Genomic DNA, 20,300 nt, shown 5'->3' on the forward strand with positions numbered 1-20,300 from the left:
AGCCCCCTGCCCTCCCGTTCTCCAGGGTGGTAGTAATCCCCGCTCAGCCCCGACTCTTGGGTGTCCCACCAGGACAGGAGGACGCCCGCTAGCCTCGGTGCATCCCACTCGCGTGCGGCTCCGCGCGGGGCGGGCGGGCGGGGCCGGGTCAGAGCGGCCGCGGGAGTACGCAGGGAGACTGGGGCGGCCGGCGGGCGGTTTTATTGTTTCCTTTGCCCTCCTCCACCCGCGCCTTGCCGCGGCGTCACTGGAAAGCCGCCCGAGCCACCCGGCGGAGGGTTATTTATAGAGCGGGCTGCGCGCGCGTCACGGAGCCCGGCCGGGCTGACGGGGCCGCTGACGCGTTTGGCCGCGGGGCCGAGTCCGCGGGGCTGCGCGCCGGGGGCTGTTGACAATGGGCTTCTGTGTGTGCAGCTGCTGCCGCCGCCGGGGGCCGGGGGCCGGGGCCCGGTGGCCGCTCCCCGAACCCCTCCCTCCCGCCCGAGGTGACCGGCCTTTTCTGCCCCAGGCCGGGGCCGGCCCCTGCCAGCTGCTTTTATTTTATTTTTCAAATTTTATCAGTGAGTTCCCTTTGACCCAGCCTTCGCTCCCACTTACCCCGTTTCCCCTGTCTTCCCCCCAACTTGGTGAGAGAGGGGGGGGATTTAGCCGGTCGGGGGCAGCCACTTTGCGCGTCCAGGGGAGCGGGACGCACACCAGGCGCAGCCAGCGGGGGATGCGGTGACCGAGGGGCCGGGAGCGGCGGGCAGGTAAAGTATCCTGGACCCGGAGCGGGGGCTTTGTGTGAGGTGGGGGAGGGGATCTAGGGTGTCTGCAAACGCGGGGCAGCCCTTCTGGGACTCCAGTCGCCCCGCTCCTTCGCCCCCCGGCCGGCGCGCAGGAAGCCAATCTGTGTGTGTGGCGCCGAGAGCGAAAGAGAAACTTCTGCGTGACTGACTAGATGAGGCTCCTCCTGCGAGGCCAAGATGATAAAGGACAACCCTCCCAACCCCCGCGCCTTTCCGCAGCCCCTCCCCCGTCCACTCCCGCCCCAGCCTCCCTCCCTCCCTTTACCCCACCCCCTCCCGAGGGATCTGGCCTTTCACTCCCACGCCCTGCGGAAGGAGGGGCTGGAGAGGATTTTTAGGGACTTCCTGCCTGGCAGAGTCCAGCTTTGAACCCTCCCCTTTCTGCTGCCGCGAGCTGCGAAAGCTTGCTGTGGAGCCTCTCGCACGTGGCAGTCAGGCAAAGAAGTTGCTGTGCCTTCTAGGAAATTACAATCGATTTGTTATGCAGTTTCGCTAATTGGGAGTTCAAAATTAAACTTTAATAAAGCGTTTGTGTTGTCTCGTCTAATTGTGAAGCTTCCATCCGTCCTGGCAGATAGACTCTAAGTCTCAAGTTAATGGCGCTAAGCTAGATTTCCCCCCCCAAGTACAATTCCGTCAGCCGGCGTCGGCGCAGCTGGATTTCCGTAAGGTACAGATGTTGCTAATGGCAGCTTAAGCACGGATGGGCAGATAGCATACGGAATGCAACATGTTGCCATATGGTTCTTTTAGCCTTTCACCTCCAGGGATGTCAATCACATATATTCTGGGAGGAACTTAATGACTCTCTGAACGGCAAAATGAATTACCTGGTGCAGTTTGTATGCCTTGACCTGATACGTTGTAACAACAGTAAGACAGAATCTCACCGTTTCTGTGGTATAAATGGTAGTACAAAGCCACATTTCAAGTTCTGTAACATCTATTGTAGTTTGAGGGGCTCTGCCAATCATTCTGGCTGTAAAATCTATTTGTGTATTGCCTTCCCTCTCCCACCTTTGGGTGATACAAAGTTTATAAACCTTAACAAAGCTGTTGTCTTGGAAATTGCCAATCAGCCTTGCAAATGGTAATCGATGAGGGTATGAAGAAATGGAAAATACGATTTCCAGAGCTAGTTACTTAAGAGTTAGCAATACACCACCATAATTTTGGGACCCAGAAAATTAAAGGACTCCTATGAAAAGTAGGTGTTCTTCGAGTTGTTTCAACATAATTCCTAAATCCACTCATTAACTATTTAAAATTCTGGGTTTTTTTAAAATGAAATCAATCATTCTTAAACTTTGGAAAGCAACTTACAGAAAACAGTGCTTAAAAATATGAAATGTAAACAGATAAGGAGGACCTTCTCAGCAAACCAATTTCTATACCTGACCCCCTTCCACACAAACACACACAGACTGTGTACTTAACTTCAATCATGTATGTGGTGGTACTGGTCATTTGTTCCCCTCTACACCCCCCAATACGTCAGTGACAGCATACTGAAGTCACTGTTCAGATCCTAGTGGAATGATTCTGTAATATTTCATAGGTCTTATGTTTACATATCTTGGTGACTGACTATATTTAATTTATTGCCTCTAATTTTGGATGATAAACCTGGTTGTCCTTACTGTATGCCTCATTTTTCCTTCATTAATGCAGAGAGGTAACACTGAAAAACAAGAAACTCAAAGTAACAAGTACAGTGACTCACTACAACACCTTTTTACCTCTTAAGGGATATCTGAATTCTATAGACATACTATCTTTTAGAAGATTTTGCTTCCAACAAAATCTTTTAATGTGTAAGCCACATTAATAATAAAAGTACATAAAGTAGACATAAACAGTCTAAAAAGTATATTTTCAGACGTGATATTTCAGAAAGTTAACATTTTGAAAGATTGTCTATACCTCTTGTCCTTTCAGGATCATTTAAAATTACAAGATAATGTTTCTCCATTTTTCTCCTTTGTGATAGCTGATAATTTGTAACTTAATGCTTCAGTTAGTGCAATAATTTTTTATAATTATCAAATAAGGTCTTTTGTGTATATATACATAGCAGAAAATCTTATATGGAAAGCATTAAGATATATCTGAGTTATAACAACCTTTTCTGGGGGCTGTTTTTGGTAATCTTTTAAAGGCTGAGATTTTGTTTGTGTGGCATCAGCATTCAATGAATTTTAATTTTGATCAGTAGTGGACTTGTCAATAATGACTCCATCTCCATGACTTCTGAATAGACAGTGAGTGTGTCCTTCAATCAGTCACACAGAACTTGCCTTATAAAGTTGTTATTGTCATGAACAGATATTGCAGCCTTTTGTTAGGTCCATGATTATTAACATGTTCCTCCTTCAGAAGTCAAGCCCATTAGTAAATAAAATTCTAAGCAGTACTATTTACTTTTTCTCAAATTATTATAGTTGGTAAATAATTTTGGGCCCTTTTATAGACATAAAGTATGTATATTTTTGGTATACATATATAGTAACAAAAGGAAGATATGTATCTTGCATCATGACTTTTATTTTAAATGAAGATTTGATGGATTTCCATTGTTACTCTAAATGAGGTGGCTAGCTGCCAAGGCGATCCCTGTAGCTGGAAAGTACTAGCATTGTTGTCTGCAAGGGATCTCTTTCTTTTCTTTCTTTCCTTTTTCTTTCCTTCCCTCCCTCCCTCCCTTCCTTCCTTTTCTTCCTCCTCTTGCCCCTTCCTTCCTTCTTTCCTTCTTTCCTCCCTCCCTTCCTTGACTCTCAATTCCACCTCCCTTTTTCATGTTGCCTTTCCATATTCCTAATTTTATAATTAGTTTGGATATGAAAACTTTAGAAAATGTGTTTGTATTGGCCAAGATCTTCACCAGTGTTTTTGGTTGACTACTGGTTTACAGCCTTTATCTTGAGTTGGTATGTTTATTTTAACTGAAAAAATGAGAAATTTAGGACAAGGTATATCCCCCTTGTTCTAAGTAATTTTAATTATGATGTAATCCTGGCTGCTTTCTTAGTTTTATACTCATGAATGTATTTTAAAACATTTAAAATAGAGCAGATTTATGCGTTTCTCAAGGTAACATAGGAGAGGTCGTGGATAGGTATCAGGCCTGTAACAGAACTTCAATCGAATGAGTGAGGAGGGGAGGAGAGCCAGAAGGAGAGTATATATAGTCTTCCTACACTGGCCCTGTTTGCTTTTCATATTTAAACTCACATCCCTGTATTGGAAACTTGTTTCTCTCCTTTGTAGCATTTCATTTTTAAAGAATTTTTTAAAACTGTCAATCTGTAAATATTTAACCAGCCAAGCAGGAAACACTCTTATTCTCAGCTATATATGTAGCTTTGTTTTTTATCTGGTTTAGTGTTAGTGCCATGTAAATACCACATAAAATTTTGACTTGATTTTCCTTACTTTGAAGATTGACAGAGGCTTCTTTAATTAATCTTGTTCTATTTCATGTTCTGTATTCAGATATTGAAAAACAGTATTTTATACATTTATAAGATTGTGTTTGCATTTATTTAATTTGTTTCTTTTTTTTTAAGCATGTAGCCTGGAATGTTTGTTCTTCTTCTTCTTCTTTTTTTTTTTTTTGCTTCACATCATTACTCTGGTACTGCTTGATGTAACTTGATTAGCTCCCTCCCCAGTCATGATTGGTAATTAAAATAGGCATTAAAATTAGTCACTTAGCAATTTTGCTGTTCAATTGGCAATTAAATTACTTAATTGCAATTAAAGTCCTAATTTTAATTGGCAAAATGATAGATGTAGATTTAAGATAATATGTATAAATACTTTAATAAGTGTCTATATAAGGATTACTTAATTACTCAACTTCAAGTTTATGCTGTTAACTTTAGAACTTTTAAGTGAGCAATGAAATTTATATTACATCTATTCAAAGGATATGGTAATTAGATTTATTACTTATCACTCTAAGGGTCCTTGCTATAAGTTACTTTTGTAGTGTTAAAATTGTAGGCTTAATAACTGCAGAATTATGATGAGAAAATAGGCATATATATGTTTTTCATATATATAAATATTGTATCTTTATTTTTTATTAAATTGAGAGGTTCCTATCCACCAGGTAGTCTGAGGAAAAAAATCTTAAGTGGTTACCTTATGATTAAAAGTACAACAAAAACTAGCCAGCTAAGATATACACATAAAAACAGTTGCAAAGTGTATGTATTTTATCAGCTTAAAGTACTATATAATACTGTTATGGTTGCTAATGTTAATAACTACTTTTAAAATTTCAAGTGTCTTAGATATTTTCTTGCATATAGCGACTTATTTTCAGAATCTTCAAATGCCTTTTAGAATTTTGTACATTGTAATGACTCCCATGTTTACTGAAAGTTGCAATGAAATAAATCTTAAACCAAAGTTATACTTCCTTGCTTAATAAAAAAAAATGTTACAGAAGAAAATATTTGTGGTTGCTAGGGGCTGGGAGGAGAGGAACAGGAAGAGTTATTGTTTATGGTATAGAATTGTAGTTTTTTTAAGCTGAAAAGTTATGAGGATGGATGATGGTAATGGGTGCCCAACACTGTGAATGTATTTAAAACCACTGAACTATATACACTTAAAAATGATTAAGATGGTAAACTTTGTTACGTGTTATATATGAATGTTATTCATTACATTCATTATTGTGTGTATTTTACCACAATAGAAAAGAAAATGTTGTGGTTAATTTAAAAGCAAATATTTAGAAGACAGTTACCCAGACTTAAACATTAGAAAAAAAGATAAAGGATTCTTATTATGCAAAATACTTTTTGAGTGGCATGAGGTTTTACCATATGTTCATTTTTATCATTTTAATTTCTAAGTGGATGGTTCTAGAAAAAAAGTCCTGTTTTCTTCTTCACATCTTTACACATTTCTAGAACTGGGTTCTGAATCAAAGACAGACTTTTAAAAGTTTTTGCATTAAGTGGTTTTTGGTGAAAATGGGCTGAGTAAAACTGAGTAAAAGCCACAACTACCCAAAGTGTGAATATTAGCTAGCAACTGACTTGTTCTCTAAGCATCCTGTAAAAAGGAACACATTATTGTTTGATTAATGTCCTGTTAATGCAAATGAAATGGCTAAAGCGAAAAAAAATAACCTTAATATTCAAAAAGGATTTTGTATTTTCAGAAACAGATTTTTTTCAAAGTGAAAATTTCTTCTATCAATAAAGTAAAACTTCCTGCCAAATGACAACACTGCCATGAATGTTTGTTCAAATATAACATCAAATATATATATCTCATTTTAATGCTTAAAATAGATTACATTAAGTAATTTTATTCTGAAATATCCTAGAGCTACCTTGACTTTTACAATATGAGTTATGTATATTCACTGTATTTGAATTGTAGAGGCTACTCTGAGTTCATTTTGGGAGGCTAGTGAAATAAATCCCTAAAGGCCCCTTTTCCATGCATTAAAATAGAAAATCCTATGGGATTACATTCATGTTTGCTTTCTAAATTATACCAAAAGCTCAGTTTTATTAAGTATAATCTGTCTTCCCATGCACAAAATAAAATACTTTGGTTTAGATGTGAGTGTATGTGTTATTTACATTGATTTTATAAGAATATTCGTCCATACATGTGCCATGTAATGCCTAATATTGGTTAGTATGGTAAAAGATAATACCATAACATTACTTTCCTAAATGCTTTTCTGAGTTCATCTAATAGTAGTATATATTGATAGGAATAACTATCTTTAAAGTTATTTTATTGGTTTCAAAAAAAGATCTGTTTAAGGATAATACCAACTTTCACTCCAATTCAGTTTATATTGTTAAGAAAATAGACCATCAATAGCGGGTAACTTTACATATTTATACATGGCAATAATTTAAAGTTATATCAGATTCTAGGCCCTAAAATATTATTGTCCTTTTAATTGAATTACGAAATAGTTTATATTCAAGAATCTGTTTACGTTCAAGAATATGGAAGGGTTGCAGTCATATAAATGCAGAATTTCAGTTTCCTTTAGTCTAAAGCATCATTTTAAACATTTTCTAAAAGGTTTTTCAGTTGTGCATTTTGACTCCATTATATGTGTAATTAAACCTCTATGCACAAAAAGCATTTTCTTATGTACTAGCAAATATACCCACAGGAATCCTCTTCTAAACTATAATTTATTTAAACATGTAATCATAGGATTTTTAAAACATTCTTTCATTTTTCCAAACTGTTTGCCAATTTGAACTGTTTGGTGATAAATTGAGAGATTTTATTACTTTTTTGATTCTCCCCCCACCCTCCGTCCACCCCCCCCCCCCCCCCCCCCGGGACCTAGCAGGGAGTTAAACAGGAGCAGGAGGAAATAAAGAAAATCTAGTGTGAACCTAATTCCATGTGTTAAACTGTTTCCCTTTACCAGACAAACAGAAGAGAATCACAGATTTGTAGATATTTATGAATGCCAGCACAGTTTGAATAGTTGGGCCTGCAGCATGCTCTCCTCCGGATTGGCCTAAGTAGTGATAGCTGTGTTGGGGGGGGGGGCAGGGGGGAGGGGCGTCTGTGTGTATGTGTGTGTGGTGTGTTTGTGTGTGTGTTATCTTCCTGAACGTTGTAGAGTCAGGCCCCCTACTGACAGGATCAGTCAATTACAGACGTGGGCATTTCTACTGAGTCTTACTTCCATTAGAATCAGGTGGGAACACAGGAATATGGAATTTTGACAGTAGTCCTTCTTTACACTTTCTGATACCTGTGCTCAATCCTTTCCACCCTTTGCATATCCGAGCCCTACCAAAAACGCCAACCCAAGAAGTAGCTTATTTGATAATTGGTTTAAATGAGTATTTCAGTCTTGTATCTGGTGTGTTTTCCTAAGAAGTAATGCTTCCCAGGTACTAGTTCTCTTCCCAGAGAACTCTTTCACGGATTGTAGCATTGGAGGAAATAAGTCCACCTCTTCTCTCTTTCTAATGTTATATTTAAACACGCCATTCCCAGTTATTAATAATTGTTACAATAAGCTGCTGTGAAAACTGCCTCTCCAACTTGGGTGCATTAAGACTTGGGCAAAGGCTAGGTTATCAGACTCCACAGGTTGCAGTTATCGAGCAATGAACCACAGTATGGATTCCTTGGAGCTCACTCTTAAGAACTCCAGAACACTTTTCCACTCCAGGGGAAAATTCTCAACTTGTCCTGAGACTCAACCGAGGCTTAAGTGTTTTGTTTTTTTAAAGGCAGTAACGGTGGAGGAGCATGTGGAGGAAATGCATCTACTTAAATGTGCCTTTTTGTGTATGAAGGGTAATGGTTACAACCTTAAAAGTTCTCCCAGCCTGTGCTTTCCTAGGAATATATTTTAAAAACAATAACTGCCAACCCAGCGTGGCTGTGCTCGATTTTCCGATTGCCCGAAAATAGCGGCTGGGAGCCTGCCCTACTGCTGGGATCAGGGAAAGCTCCCCTCGGGCGCGCCCTGCTCCCGGGCGGAAGGGGAAGGGAACCCGGGAGGGCGCCACCGAGCCAGAGCTGCTATTTTGGGCCCAGCCGCGCGGGTGCGTCAATGCCTGAGCCCCTGCGTCACCGCCACCCCCACCCCTTTCCTTGTCCCCGGCTCTCCAAACTCTCACTTTTTCCCTTTCGTTCGCGTGGAGTCGATTCTGCCCACGGGGCTCTGACGCTACCGAGCTCATTCTAATAAACTATTCTTCGCTCTCCTCCCCTAATCCCCCTACTCACACACCCTCACTCGCCACCACAAGTACCTCCGCCCCCCCAACACACACACACTCACACAAGCACACACACTTCCTGGTTTACTTCCCCCCCCCCACCCCCGAGCCCGCTCTAGCACAGCTGAGCTGCAGCGGCAGTGGCGGCAGCAGCAGCAGCAGCAGCGGCAGTATCAACATCTGGGGAAAACTTAAGGTGGTCACGTAGGATTTCCCGAGGCTGTGGCACTGGAGAGCCTGCGGCTTCCCGGGGCAGTCTCAGGGCACCTGATGGCTTCGCCTCTGCGGCCGCTGGGAAGCGGGAGGCAGCAGGAGGAGGCAGGAGCGGGCAAAGGCAGGGGTGCAGATTAGAGCTGAGCGGCTCGGAAGCGCCAATAGCGCCAAGGCGCTTTCGGCCCCTACTGGTAACACGAGGATGGTGGGGGGCGGGGAGTTGCCGAGGGGCCCCGGCGGCCTGGAAGCCAGCCCCGCGGAGGGAGGAGGGGCGGCTTCAACTTCCAGCCCCACAGGAGAACCCCTCTTAGGCTCGGCCAGGTCAGGCCGAGGGACTGGCAAGGGGGTTTGCTCCTGGGAGAATCGGCATTTCCTTTGCTAGAAAGCGCCTTGCGCCCTCAGGGTGGTGGTCGGATTAACTTGCCAAGCGGAGTTGGCGGCGACTCAGAGGGCCTCGGGGCCGAGGCACCCTCACAGCCTTCCAGCCGGCCGGGGCCCCTCTTCTGGGAGTGCTGAACGTGCACCCTTGAAGCTTAGCAGGACTGCTCCTCCACTTGCCCTTCAGGTTTTGTCTTTCCATGTGAGAGCCCTTGTGCTTCAGAGGAGGGTCAATATATTTCCTTAAAATTCGTGGAAGGATAGTTAATCGGCACTGAGCAATGTCGAAAGTACTAGAGTTAGCAAATGGTGAGATTAGAGCATCTTTCTGCAGAAGGCGCACCTGTTGCCCGCACCGGCTGCCTTGTCTGTGAAAGGAAAGTGGCCTCACTCTGACTTTTGGGGTTCCCCAAGGGCTGGGCCTCTCTTTCTCCCTCCACTCTCTTCCCCACTCACCACGTCCTCTATTGCACGTGAGCATTGCAAGGGAAGAAGGAAACACAAATTAGCCCCTTCCATCTCAGACTCCGAGAGAGAGAGGGGGGGGGGGGATATAAATATGCCAGAGGATGAGGTGGCGGCCTGGGACAGGAAAAGGGAGAAGGGGATACACCGCGCTAGGAAAATCCCACCCCAATTGCCTAAGCCCTCGGAGCATCTCGTGCCAGGGGGCATCTGTACTCTTTTCCGCTAATGGGGGGTGACGATTGTGGGTGGGTGAGGTTAGGAAGCTGACAGGCACACCCCATCCTTATGATTCCAGGTGCTGGCTACCTGGCCCACACGAGGGTTCCTTTCCGCCCAGGCTTTTGTTGCACCCTCCCCCACATGTGAGAGGCCAGGCAGCAGCGGTGGCGCGGATTTGGGGGAGGTGGGTGAGATGTCACTCTGTGGGCTGCATGGACCAGAGTGGAGAGGTCACACCTCTTTCGGAAAACACACACACACACACACACACACACCCCACACACAAAACCCCAAGCTGGCTACCAAGGTGAACCCAGAATGGTTCCCACCTTAAAATCGGCCCTGCTCGTGACGTCAGGTCGGAAATATACCAAAGCGAGCGCGGGCCAGGAGTCCGGGGAGCGCGGCGGCAAGGCTATTGGGCGACGGGCCTCTGACGCGCGCTGACGCGCGGAGACTTTAGGTGCATGTTGGCAGCGGCAGCGCGAGCCACATAAACAAAGGCACATTGGACGCCAGGGCCAGTCCTCCAGGAGGCTCGCGCAAAGCTCCGCGGTCCTGCTCGCCAGTCCAGCCGGCCGCCTTCCCCTGCTCCCTCCCGGCCCTCGGCGTCTCCGCACCCTTCGCCCCTCTCGCCCACCCTCCCCGACCTTGCGTCCGGAGTACCAGAGGGAACTACACTTCGGCAGAGTTGAATGAATGAAGAAAGAAGTGGAGAACTCCTAAATGAGTAGGTGACGCCCGTGCAGCTCGCGTTTTTTAATCCTTCTTTCTTCTTTTGCATGTCTCTTCTTTCCACATCTGTGGTACAGGTTTTCTGGAATTGGGCATCAGAGGCGCGAAACGCGAGTGGGGCAGGAGGATGGGGAGGAGGTGCCGCGCAGTTACGGAGGGCATTTGTCCGAACACCAGCTTTGGCACTAGCGGGGAGTTGGCCCCCAACAGAGATTTCCAGGCTCCTCATGGGTAGGCATGAAGGGAGACTCGCATAGTTTGGGGAGCTACGGACTTGCCCGCGGAAATAAATGTGCGCAAAGTTTGCTCTTAGTGCGGAATTGGTTGTCATCTTTGGACACGGAGACTCCACATTCTGTGTATTCGAGGGGCCTGGACACTGCCCACAAAGTGACACGGAGAGAGAAAGTGCTTCAGTTTATGTGTTGCTTGGGAACTGTGTCACCGCTGTTGGCCAGTGTGCCAGTGTTTCCTGGGTATTGTTGAGTAAGGAAGGGGGTGGGGTGGGGTGGGGTGGGGTAGAGTGTCCTGTTACTAAGTTGACTGAAATGTCTGGTTTTGATATATGCCGAGCTTGTGTATGCGAGTGTGTCAGAGACAAACAGAGAGAATATGTAAAGAGTACAGTTATGAAGCTGTGAAATAACTAGGGGGTAATAACCAGCACAGACACGTCTCTCAAGTCTGTGAGGGTCAAGAATCTCCTTTCTTTCTACTTATTTTAAGTTAACCTCTCTCCATTAATGAAGCAAGATCCTTAAAGGGGAGGGGAGCAAAGAGAACAGGAGTGGATGTTTGGCTTTCTTTTTCATTAGTAATAAGATTGTCTATGGTGTACAATGCCTTCCAAGTAGGAACATTTGAAAATTACTAGGATACACGAATACCTTGCTCCAGCATGTGGGCAGATTGTGGCAGGCTGTATAGGGAAGGTGTTCAGCTTGCTATGTTGGGAATCACTTCCAACATTAGTGCCAGTACCAGATAAGCAGCATTGCTCTCTGTCTGCAATGGATCTAAAATGCTCCTAAGATGCCCCTCTTTCCACCCCTTGGCCATTAAAAATGTTGAAGGATAAGTTTCCTGGAAAAGTGAATGCCAGTTCACCTGTTTCCCCAATCCCAGTGCTCTGTCAAACGCATGTTCATGTTGACTTCAGCGCTGCCCAGGCCTTTCTAACATTTTGTATCTCAAAGGGGTGGAGGGAGAGGCTTCCTCATTTTATATTCTTGACATCTACTTTATTCTCCCCTCTCAAAAGAAAAGCCAGTTTTGCCATGGGGGGTGGAACAGAGAAGGTTCTGATGCTGTATTTTATTAACCTCTAGTTTCTTCTTTTGGGTTTGAATTAAACTAAAATGGAATGACACTCCCCTCTACCCCCATACACCCTACCAAAAGGGCCAATTTATTACATCATAAGAATTAAACAAGTACATGGAATACCTTTGCTTTTTCAGAACCCTCTCTCAGCCAGGATTTACACAGTGCAATGGGTGGCATGTCCTGTTGTTTTCAGCCATCTCTTTTACACATTTATGTTAACTGCTAGGTTTGATGAAGGCTGCACACAATTACCAATGAAACAATCATGGAGGGCATAGAAAGGCCTGCCTGGTGAGTCTACAGATGCCTGGCTGAATCTGTCCAGAACGTCACCCTGAAGCTTTCTGTGTCTGTTTTCAGGGAGGAGATCTGACAGGCTGGACTCCCCATTGCTTTTCTAAAATCTTGGAAACTTTAGCCTTCATTGAATTACGACACTGTCCACCTTTAATTCCCTTGAAAACGCCTGTAACTCGGCTGAAGGTTAGTGCAACTTGATTTCTCCCCCACCCCCACCCCATTCCCTAAACATCAGGACAAGGGGCAATGCGATCTTCCCCAGCAAACCCGGTAACTTAAGGTTTTCCAACTCTTCACCTTCGGGAACAACTTTCTCATTGTGCAGGTTAATTTCATTTCTGGAATGAGTTTGCTGAACCTGAGCTTCAGAGGAAGAGGCTCATTTGAGCAGGATTGTCCTCCTCAAAATGAAAGGGGGTTGATGGGGGGGCGTTTGGAAATAGCCGGGCTTTCTAGCTCTGGGTCTTTATTTGACCAGCCTTTCCACACCCTGCACAGTTTTGCCCTCTAAGCCATTCATGCTCTCCACCCTTCCCCTCGCGCCCCTGCACCTCTTTGACTGCCGCGGGCTGCCGGTGTAGCTCCAGGTGTACCTGAGCCCGGGAGAAAGTGTTCAGTTGCCCAGGCTGAGTGTATATTATTACCCTGTTTCATTTCCAGCCATGCCTTGTGTTCAGGCGCAGTATGGGTCCTCGCCTCAAGGAGCCAGCCCCGCTTCTCAGAGCTACAGTTACCACTCTTCGGGAGAATACAGCTCCGATTTCTTAACTCCAGAGTTTGTCAAGTTTAGCATGGACCTCACCAACACTGAAATCACTGCCACCACTTCTCTCCCCAGCTTCAGTACCTTTATGGACAACTACAGCACAGGCTACGACGTCAAGCCACCTTGCTTGTACCAAATGCCCCTGTCCGGACAGCAGTCTTCCATTAAAGTAGAAGACATTCAGATGCACAACTACCAGCAACACAGCCACCTGCCCCCCCAGTCCGAGGAGATGATGCCGCACTCCGGGTCGGTTTACTACAAGCCCTCCTCGCCCCCAACGTCCACCACCCCGGGCTTCCAGGTTCAGCACAGCCCCATGTGGGATGACCCAGGCTCCCTCCACAACTTCCACCAGAACTACGTGGCTACCACGCACATGATCGAGCAGAGGAAAACGCCTGTCTCCCGCCTCTCCCTCTTCTCCTTTAAGCAGTCGCCCCCCGGTACCCCTGTGTCTAGCTGCCAGATGCGCTTCGACGGGCCCCTGCACGTCCCCATGAACCCGGAGCCGGCGGGCAGCCATCACGTTGTGGACGGGCAGACCTTTGCAGTGCCCAACCCCATCCGGAAGCCCGCGTCCATGGGCTTCCCGGGTCTGCAGATTGGCCACGCGTCGCAGCTGCTCGACACACAGGTGCCCTCGCCGCCGTCGCGGGGCTCCCCCTCCAACGAGGGGCTGTGCGCAGTCTGCGGCGACAACGCGGCCTGCCAGCACTACGGCGTGCGCACCTGTGAGGGCTGCAAAGGTTTCTTTAAGGTGAGCAAGGCCGGGGCGGAGGAGTCAGGTAGGGGCCCCCTAGGTCCGGGAGCCTGGACCTGCGGTCTCCACCTTGGTGCAGGCAGCTCAGGCCCAGCTTGTCCCGGAAAGTTCAACTCCCAGGGTCCGCAGAGGTCGTGGTGGGGGCAGCCGAGTGCCTGAGAAAAGGAAGTAGGGGGACCGGGAGACGGGGAGACCCGGGGTCGCATCCGCTGCACGAAGCCACCCGGCAGGCCCCCGCCCCAAGTTGCTGGAGCGGGAGTTGGAAGAGGGTCATTTGCATGTGCTCGGAGCTGTCTTCTCTGTTCAGATTGAAATTGGTTAGGACAGAGAACCGTGTCTGAGCTAACCAAGTGGAACAGAATTCCCTATGGTCAAATTAAGTGATCTCTTTATTTCGCCATCCTGATTGAATAATCTTATCATTTTAAATAGAGAAGGTCTCCAAGGAATGTAAATAATATGAATGCCCACGGATTTGTATTTACTGAACGTCTCCTTCTCTTTCTCTTGGCATATAAAACACAGCAAGGAGAGGCAAGGTTAGCTCAAATGTTAACGCTATCAATTTTCTTCTGTAACATGCCCTGGGGGAGGAAAAAGAAAAGAAAGAGAAAGGAAAAAGAAAAAAAAATAAAAAGGAGTTGCGTATATGTGTTTGTTTGGGGAAGGTAGTGTAGACTCCAACAGTTCAGAAATTGTCTCTGGATTCCTTCTGTTGCTGGTTTTCAAGAGAAAAATAATTTCGGTCTCTATTGTCTTTTTTCTTTCTTTCTTTCTTTCTTTTTTTTTTTTTTTTTTTTGCAGCGCACGGTACAAAAAAATGCGAAATACGTTTGTTTAGCAAATAAAAACTGCCCAGTGGACAAGCGGCGCCGCAATCGCTGTCAGTACTGCCGATTTCAGAAGTGCCTGGCTGTCGGGATGGTCAAAGAAGGTAGGTCAGGCAAGTGGCCGACTCCGCCGTCTGTGCTCTTGGGAGACGGCTGCCCCTACCCCAACCCCACTCTTCACTGCCAGAGCCGGGGGTCTCCTGGCCCCCAACCCGCGTCTGGCCTCCACGAACCCGCAGCTTCCCCAGCCTGTCCTAGAGGAAGCAGCCAGGCCCTTCTCCGTTTAACCATATGATTCATTTGGAAGAGGACATAAAACAAACCAGCACTCCCCCCCCTCCCCCCCCCAGCAGCGGGGCCTCTGCAGCCCGGCCCGTTGCCTGCGGCTGTGGCCTTCCCCCGGGAGGGGCCGAAGGAGGGGCCGAGGCGACTGCTGGGTCCTGCTTGGCAGGTCGGCACTAACCCGGCTCTTTCTTTGCAGTGGTTCGAACGGACAGTTTAAAAGGTCGGAGAGGTCGTTTACCCTCGAAACCGAAGAGCCCACAGGATCCCTCTCCCCCCTCGCCCCCGGTGAGTCTGATCAGTGCCCTCGTCAGGGCCCATGTCGACTCCAACCCGGCTATGACCAGCCTGGACTATTCCAGGGTAAGAAGCTGGTGGGGGGTATCATGTGGACAAACGGACAGATGGGCAGGAACCCCTCCCCACTCCCATCACTAACCCCAGACTCCAGAGATTAAAGGAGGCAGGCAAGGCTGTGGCGTCACAGTTCTGGGCAGAGCCACAGACCAGTGTCGACATGAAGACCTTGCAGAGGAGGGAAGAAAAGTTAGGGCATGGTGGTCAAATCTCTTCCAGCCCCTTTCTCCTGACCATGGTACACACATACTCAGGTATTAATGCTTCTGATGCCAAAACCAGAGGCAGTGTGAAAACCCCCATTGGATTTTATTCCCAATCTTCCACAGTGGTGCTTTAATCCTCATCCTCTCTGGCACATCAGGGTGGGGCATGCCTGCTTGGGAGTCCCGAAAGGGAAAGAGAGAGGGTCTAAGGAATGGCAGTGCAGTGGAGTATCAGGAGGTCAGAGTCCTATTTCACCCCAGCTGTGAGGAATGTGTGGGCTTTAACTGGAGGAAGTATATCGGGCAAACCTAGAAGTCACTGCAATTTTATTAAGATTTGCAAAGGGCGTCTGCTCAAGACCCACTCTGGGACTGGCATGAATACTAACATGTCAATTGTTTTGTGGAGATAAGAGTGAACATTTCCCAGGGCTGGATGGCACTGTATTTAGTCTGTATGGAAATGGTAATTTACATATTTAAAGCGGCGACCTCATAGCACCGTCCCTAATTGAATTAATTGCCCCGGAACATCTAATTTCCCTACTGGTCAGAGAGAGGTTTAATTGTTATAAAAACCTGGCTCCACTACTAGAAACGGGGTTAGCAATTTCACGGGTTATATATTTTAGAGAACCTCATTAAGTGCTTTTTAAAATGAAATTCCAGTTCCAGGCGAACCCTGACTATCAGATGAGTGGAGATGACACCCAGCATATCCAACAATTCTATGATCTCCTGACTGGCTCCATGGAGATCATCAGGGGCTGGGCCGAGAAGATTCCGGGCTTTGCTGACCTGCCCAAAGCCGACCAGGACCTGCTTTTTGAATCGGCTTTCTTAGAACTGTTTGTGCTGCGATTAGCATACAGGTAAGGGAGGAAGCAATCCAGGCGGCTGAGGGAGAGGGAAGAAAGCAATCAAGACAAGAGAAGAGGGGAGCAAGGAAATAAAAGGAGGGAAGGAGAAAAGGACAGACTATGGATGAGGAGGGAAAGGACAGTAGAAAAAGATAGAGAAGGGAAGGAGTGAGCCCAGAAGTCTGGGGCAAATGGCTTGGAAGTGGGATAGGGGGCGTTCTTGATTGTTATGATATTGAACCCTTTCAAGGTCCACTGGTCTACATTTTATTAACTCTTCGGTAATTAGGTGCCTCTTAAATCCCTCATTTATTGCTCTTCAAGTAATTAGTTGTTTAGCTTTTCTCTCTCTCTTTTTCTCCCCTCTCTTTCTTTGGTATTAATTGCAGGTCCAACCCAGTGGAGGGTAAACTCATCTTTTGCAATGGGGTGGTCTTGCACAGGTTGCAATGTGTTCGTGGCTTTGGGGAATGGATTGATTCCATTGTTGAATTCTCCTCCAACTTGCAGAATATGAACATCGACATTTCTGCCTTCTCCTGCATTGCTGCCCTGGCTATGGTCACAGGTCAGTAGAACAGGCACAAGGCACTTCTCCAGAACTGCCCAGCGGGATTTGTCCTGGTTTCCCCTTGCCACAGATTCTACCCTGGTGTTGCCAGCTCACTAACCACTTTGTGCATTCCTCTTTTGTTTTTGATTGTGTTTTCTGCAGAGAGACACGGGCTCAAGGAACCTAAGAGAGTGGAAGAACTGCAAAACAAGATTGTAAATTGTCTCAAAGACCACGTGACTTTCAATAATGGGGGGTTGAACCGCCCCAACTATTTGTCCAAACTGTTGGGGAAGCTCCCAGAACTCCGTACCCTTTGTACACAGGGGCTACAGCGCATTTTCTACCTGAAACTGGAAGACTTGGTACCACCACCAGCAATAATTGACAAACTTTTTCTGGACACTTTACCTTTCTAGACCTACTCCCATGCACTTCAAAGGAACTGGAGAAAACCTAAAACTGTCCAGAGGGGGCAAGTCACAAGGGCAGAGATATCCCCTGAGCTGTCTCAGCTCTTGCCAGCCCCCACCCCTTCCATTAAACCCCCAGCCCCTTAATCCCTAAAGGAAAACAAAAAACAAAAACAAAAACTGTTGCTATTTCCTAACCTGCAGGCAGAACCTGAAAGGGCATTTTGGCTCGGGGCATCCTGGATTTAGAACATGGACTACACACAAAACAGTGGTATAAACTTTTTATTATCAGTTTAAAAAGCAGTTTAATGTTCAGAAGAAAGATTCCTAATGTGTGATGGGAAACGTTTGGCCACATTTGGTTGTTTCAGTTAAGACAAATGTAATACACACACATACACACACACCATAAGGGGACCCACAAGTATTGCCCTTTAAAAGACTTTAGAGTTTTCTGCTGTAAAGAAAGCTGTAATATATAGTAAAACTAAATGTTGCGTGGGTGGCATGATTTGAAGAAGGCAAAGGCTTGTAAATTTACCCAAATGCAGTTTGGCTTTTTAAATTATTTTGTGCCTATTTATGAATACATATTACAAATTCTAAAAGTTAAGTGTGTTTGCAAAAAAAAAAAAAAAAACTACACAAAAAAGGGACCAGCATGTTGATTCTAGGTTGAAAATGTTATAGGCACTTGCTACTTCAGTAATGTCTATATTATATAAATAGTATTTCAGACACTATGTAGTCTGTTAGATTTTATAAAGATTGGTAGTTATCTGAGCTTAAACATTTTCTCAAATGTAAAATAGGTGGGCACAAGTATTACACATCTGAAAATCCTGACAAAGGGGACACATAGTGTTTGTAACACCGTCCAACATTCCTTGTTTGTAAGTGTTGTATGTACCGTTGATGTTGATAAAAGAAAGTTTATATCTTGATTATTTTGTTGTCTAAAGCTAAACAAAACTTGCATGCAGCAGCTTTTGACTGTTTCCAGAGTGCTTATAATATACATAACTCCCTGGAAATTACTGAGCACTTTGAAATTTTTTGTTTTTTTTTAAATGTCTAAAATTGTCAGTTAATATATTATTTTATGTTTGAGTAAGAATTTTAATATTGCCATATTCTGTAGTATTTTTCTTTGTATATTTCCAGTATGGCACATGATATGAGTCACTGCCTTTTTTTCTATGGTGTATGACAGTTAGACACACTGATTTTTTTTCTGATAAATTCTTTCGTTGAGAAAGACAATTTTAATGTTTACAACAATAAACTATGTAAATGAACAGAATTTTGTCTTCTTTCTGGGTGAGGGGAAAAAAAGCAACATACATTAGACAGAGTTGATTGATTTGGGATAGGTCACTTATTTAACATCTGAGTTTCAAACTGCCAACCCAGCTCTATGCTGACAAAAGAAACTGGGTAATTGAACTAATTTCCAGAGAACTCAGTATAATATTTTTCTTTAACCAGAATTTTCCAGTGTGGCAACCTACATTGATCAGAAGTGATTAAGACTATCTCAGTTTTTCTGTTAATTCTGCTACAGCTTTCAGAAGAGAGTTCAGGACACCAAACAGCTTTTGAACTTCTGCAAGTCCAAAGTCTTGTCAAATTTTCATCTTGCACAATGTTGAGGAGGTATACTTTTTAAGATTTAGGAAGCCAACATAGATGTGAAGTGTGTTGTACTTAATCTGGAACTTTTCTAATTCCTCTACTTAATACTGTTGTAAAGATTCTTGGTGGAAGGACCAGCATTTGGGGCCCTTTGGCCTTGGGTCAGTGGCCTTTGGTACAGAGCTGAACTCTGTGGAGGCATTTCTTGCATTTTTTCTTCTTCGGTGGATAGTGATGAGATTAATCACAGTTTTAGAATAATACTTCACTTTAAAAGTTTCTCTAATAAATAATAAACTATCCCTGTGTCAGGTGCCTTGTGTGGTATAAGCCAGTGATGCCACAGCCTTAGGATTTCACCCAAAATCAACTTTTAGCAAGAAAGTAATGCTGTTCATCCACTTACAGTCTGGGCTGCCGCTGGGCACCACCGGGCCCTTGGGCAGTGGAGGTCCCCCGAGTCTCACCTCAGGACAGCTGTGGATTCACAGGGCACAGAACACGGGGGAGCCTTCTTTACTGACCCCGATGAATTCCCGATATCCTTCGGTCCCTGAAATTTACAGAGTGTTACTGTTCTTAAAAAACAAACTTAGAACAGGAAATTGCCATGAAGTCCTCTGGTTACTTTTACTTTGCTCCCCTCTTCTTAAAAAGTCGAGCTTTGAGGGTGGGTTAGAGAGTGAAAGCAGGTCCCCCAGTAACTTAGGTTGTTTTTAGGTGGTGGGTTTCTCTGCAGGTAACTTTGAGGAGCAAAAGTGGGTGGTCATGTAAGAGACTCAATAGTAAGTAAAATGTTCAATTGCCTGACTTTGTTGAAAAGATGAGGCTTGCCTTTTTTATTTTCACAACTTCAGCCCAACCAAAGCTGCGCATTAATAAGCAGAAAAGAAAGAGAAAGCTCTTTAGAAATAGTGGAATTCTGCAGAGCCGTCAGCACTCATCTCCCAGGTGTCTGCAGCCTGAGACAATTTACCTTCCGACTTAGAATCCCATAGAGTTGAACCAGAAAGGAACTCTGTTGCCGGTTCTCCCTTAAGGAAGAGGCTGCACATCACCTGAGGCCAATGGGGTGTTAGGCAGTGAGCATCCCTCCAGAGAATTTGGGGCGAAAGGAGGGAGAGATGACCTGCTCCCACCGCTGCGTGCACACTGTATGTGCTGCCTCTGCGTGTCTTCAATTGTAATACCTGAGTTGCAAAGTGGCTGGTGCTTTTCTGCTTCATAGTTATCTAGTCTCTTTCCAACTCCAGGCTGTGCATCAGGGTTGTGCAGGGAAAGAGCCTCGCATGCATCTATCTCCCTGGGATTTTTTGAGATCGGCGCAGCTGAGGACTTTTCTTGCCTGTCCTGGTCTTTCTAGGAGTAAAATGCAGGAAAAGCAACAGACACACTGCATTGCAAAAGCTAGATATTGCATGGAAGTTCTTTAGAAAGAGATTAAAACTTTATAATAGGGG

General features: G+C 45.4%; 1 protein-coding gene across 6 annotated transcripts; it reads left to right on the forward strand.

Moving 5' to 3' along the window:
* The first annotated feature begins 304 nt into the window (after positions 1-304).
* On the forward strand, positions 305-18,503 carry NR4A2 (nuclear receptor subfamily 4 group A member 2). 6 transcript variants are annotated; one of them, XM_036023460.1, is made up of 8 exons: positions 305-749; positions 12,233-12,355; positions 12,833-13,698; positions 14,506-14,635; positions 15,013-15,176; positions 16,046-16,248; positions 16,626-16,804; positions 16,952-18,503. In XM_036023460.1, exons 3-8 carry the CDS (start codon positions 12,835-12,837, stop codon positions 17,206-17,208), a joined length of 1,797 nt encoding a protein of 598 aa, XP_035879353.1. In that variant the 5' UTR covers positions 305-749; positions 12,233-12,355; positions 12,833-12,834; the 3' UTR covers positions 17,209-18,503. The 6 variants fall into 6 exon arrangements, 5 of the variants coding, with proteins under 5 accessions (XP_035879353.1, XP_035879354.1, XP_028365101.1 ...); XR_004902637.1 differs by lacking the exon at positions 305-749 and adding an exon at positions 10,078-10,541 and having other exon boundaries at positions 16,747-16,804; positions 16,952-16,983; XM_036023461.1 differs by lacking the exon at positions 305-749 and adding an exon at positions 10,083-10,541 and having other exon boundaries at positions 15,013-15,101.
* Positions 18,504-20,300: the final 1,797 nt, after the last annotated feature.

This window comes from Phyllostomus discolor, chromosome 4, assembly GCF_004126475.2.
Source record: "Phyllostomus discolor isolate MPI-MPIP mPhyDis1 chromosome 4, mPhyDis1.pri.v3, whole genome shotgun sequence".
Classification (NCBI taxonomy): Eukaryota; Metazoa; Chordata; class Mammalia; order Chiroptera; family Phyllostomidae; genus Phyllostomus; species Phyllostomus discolor.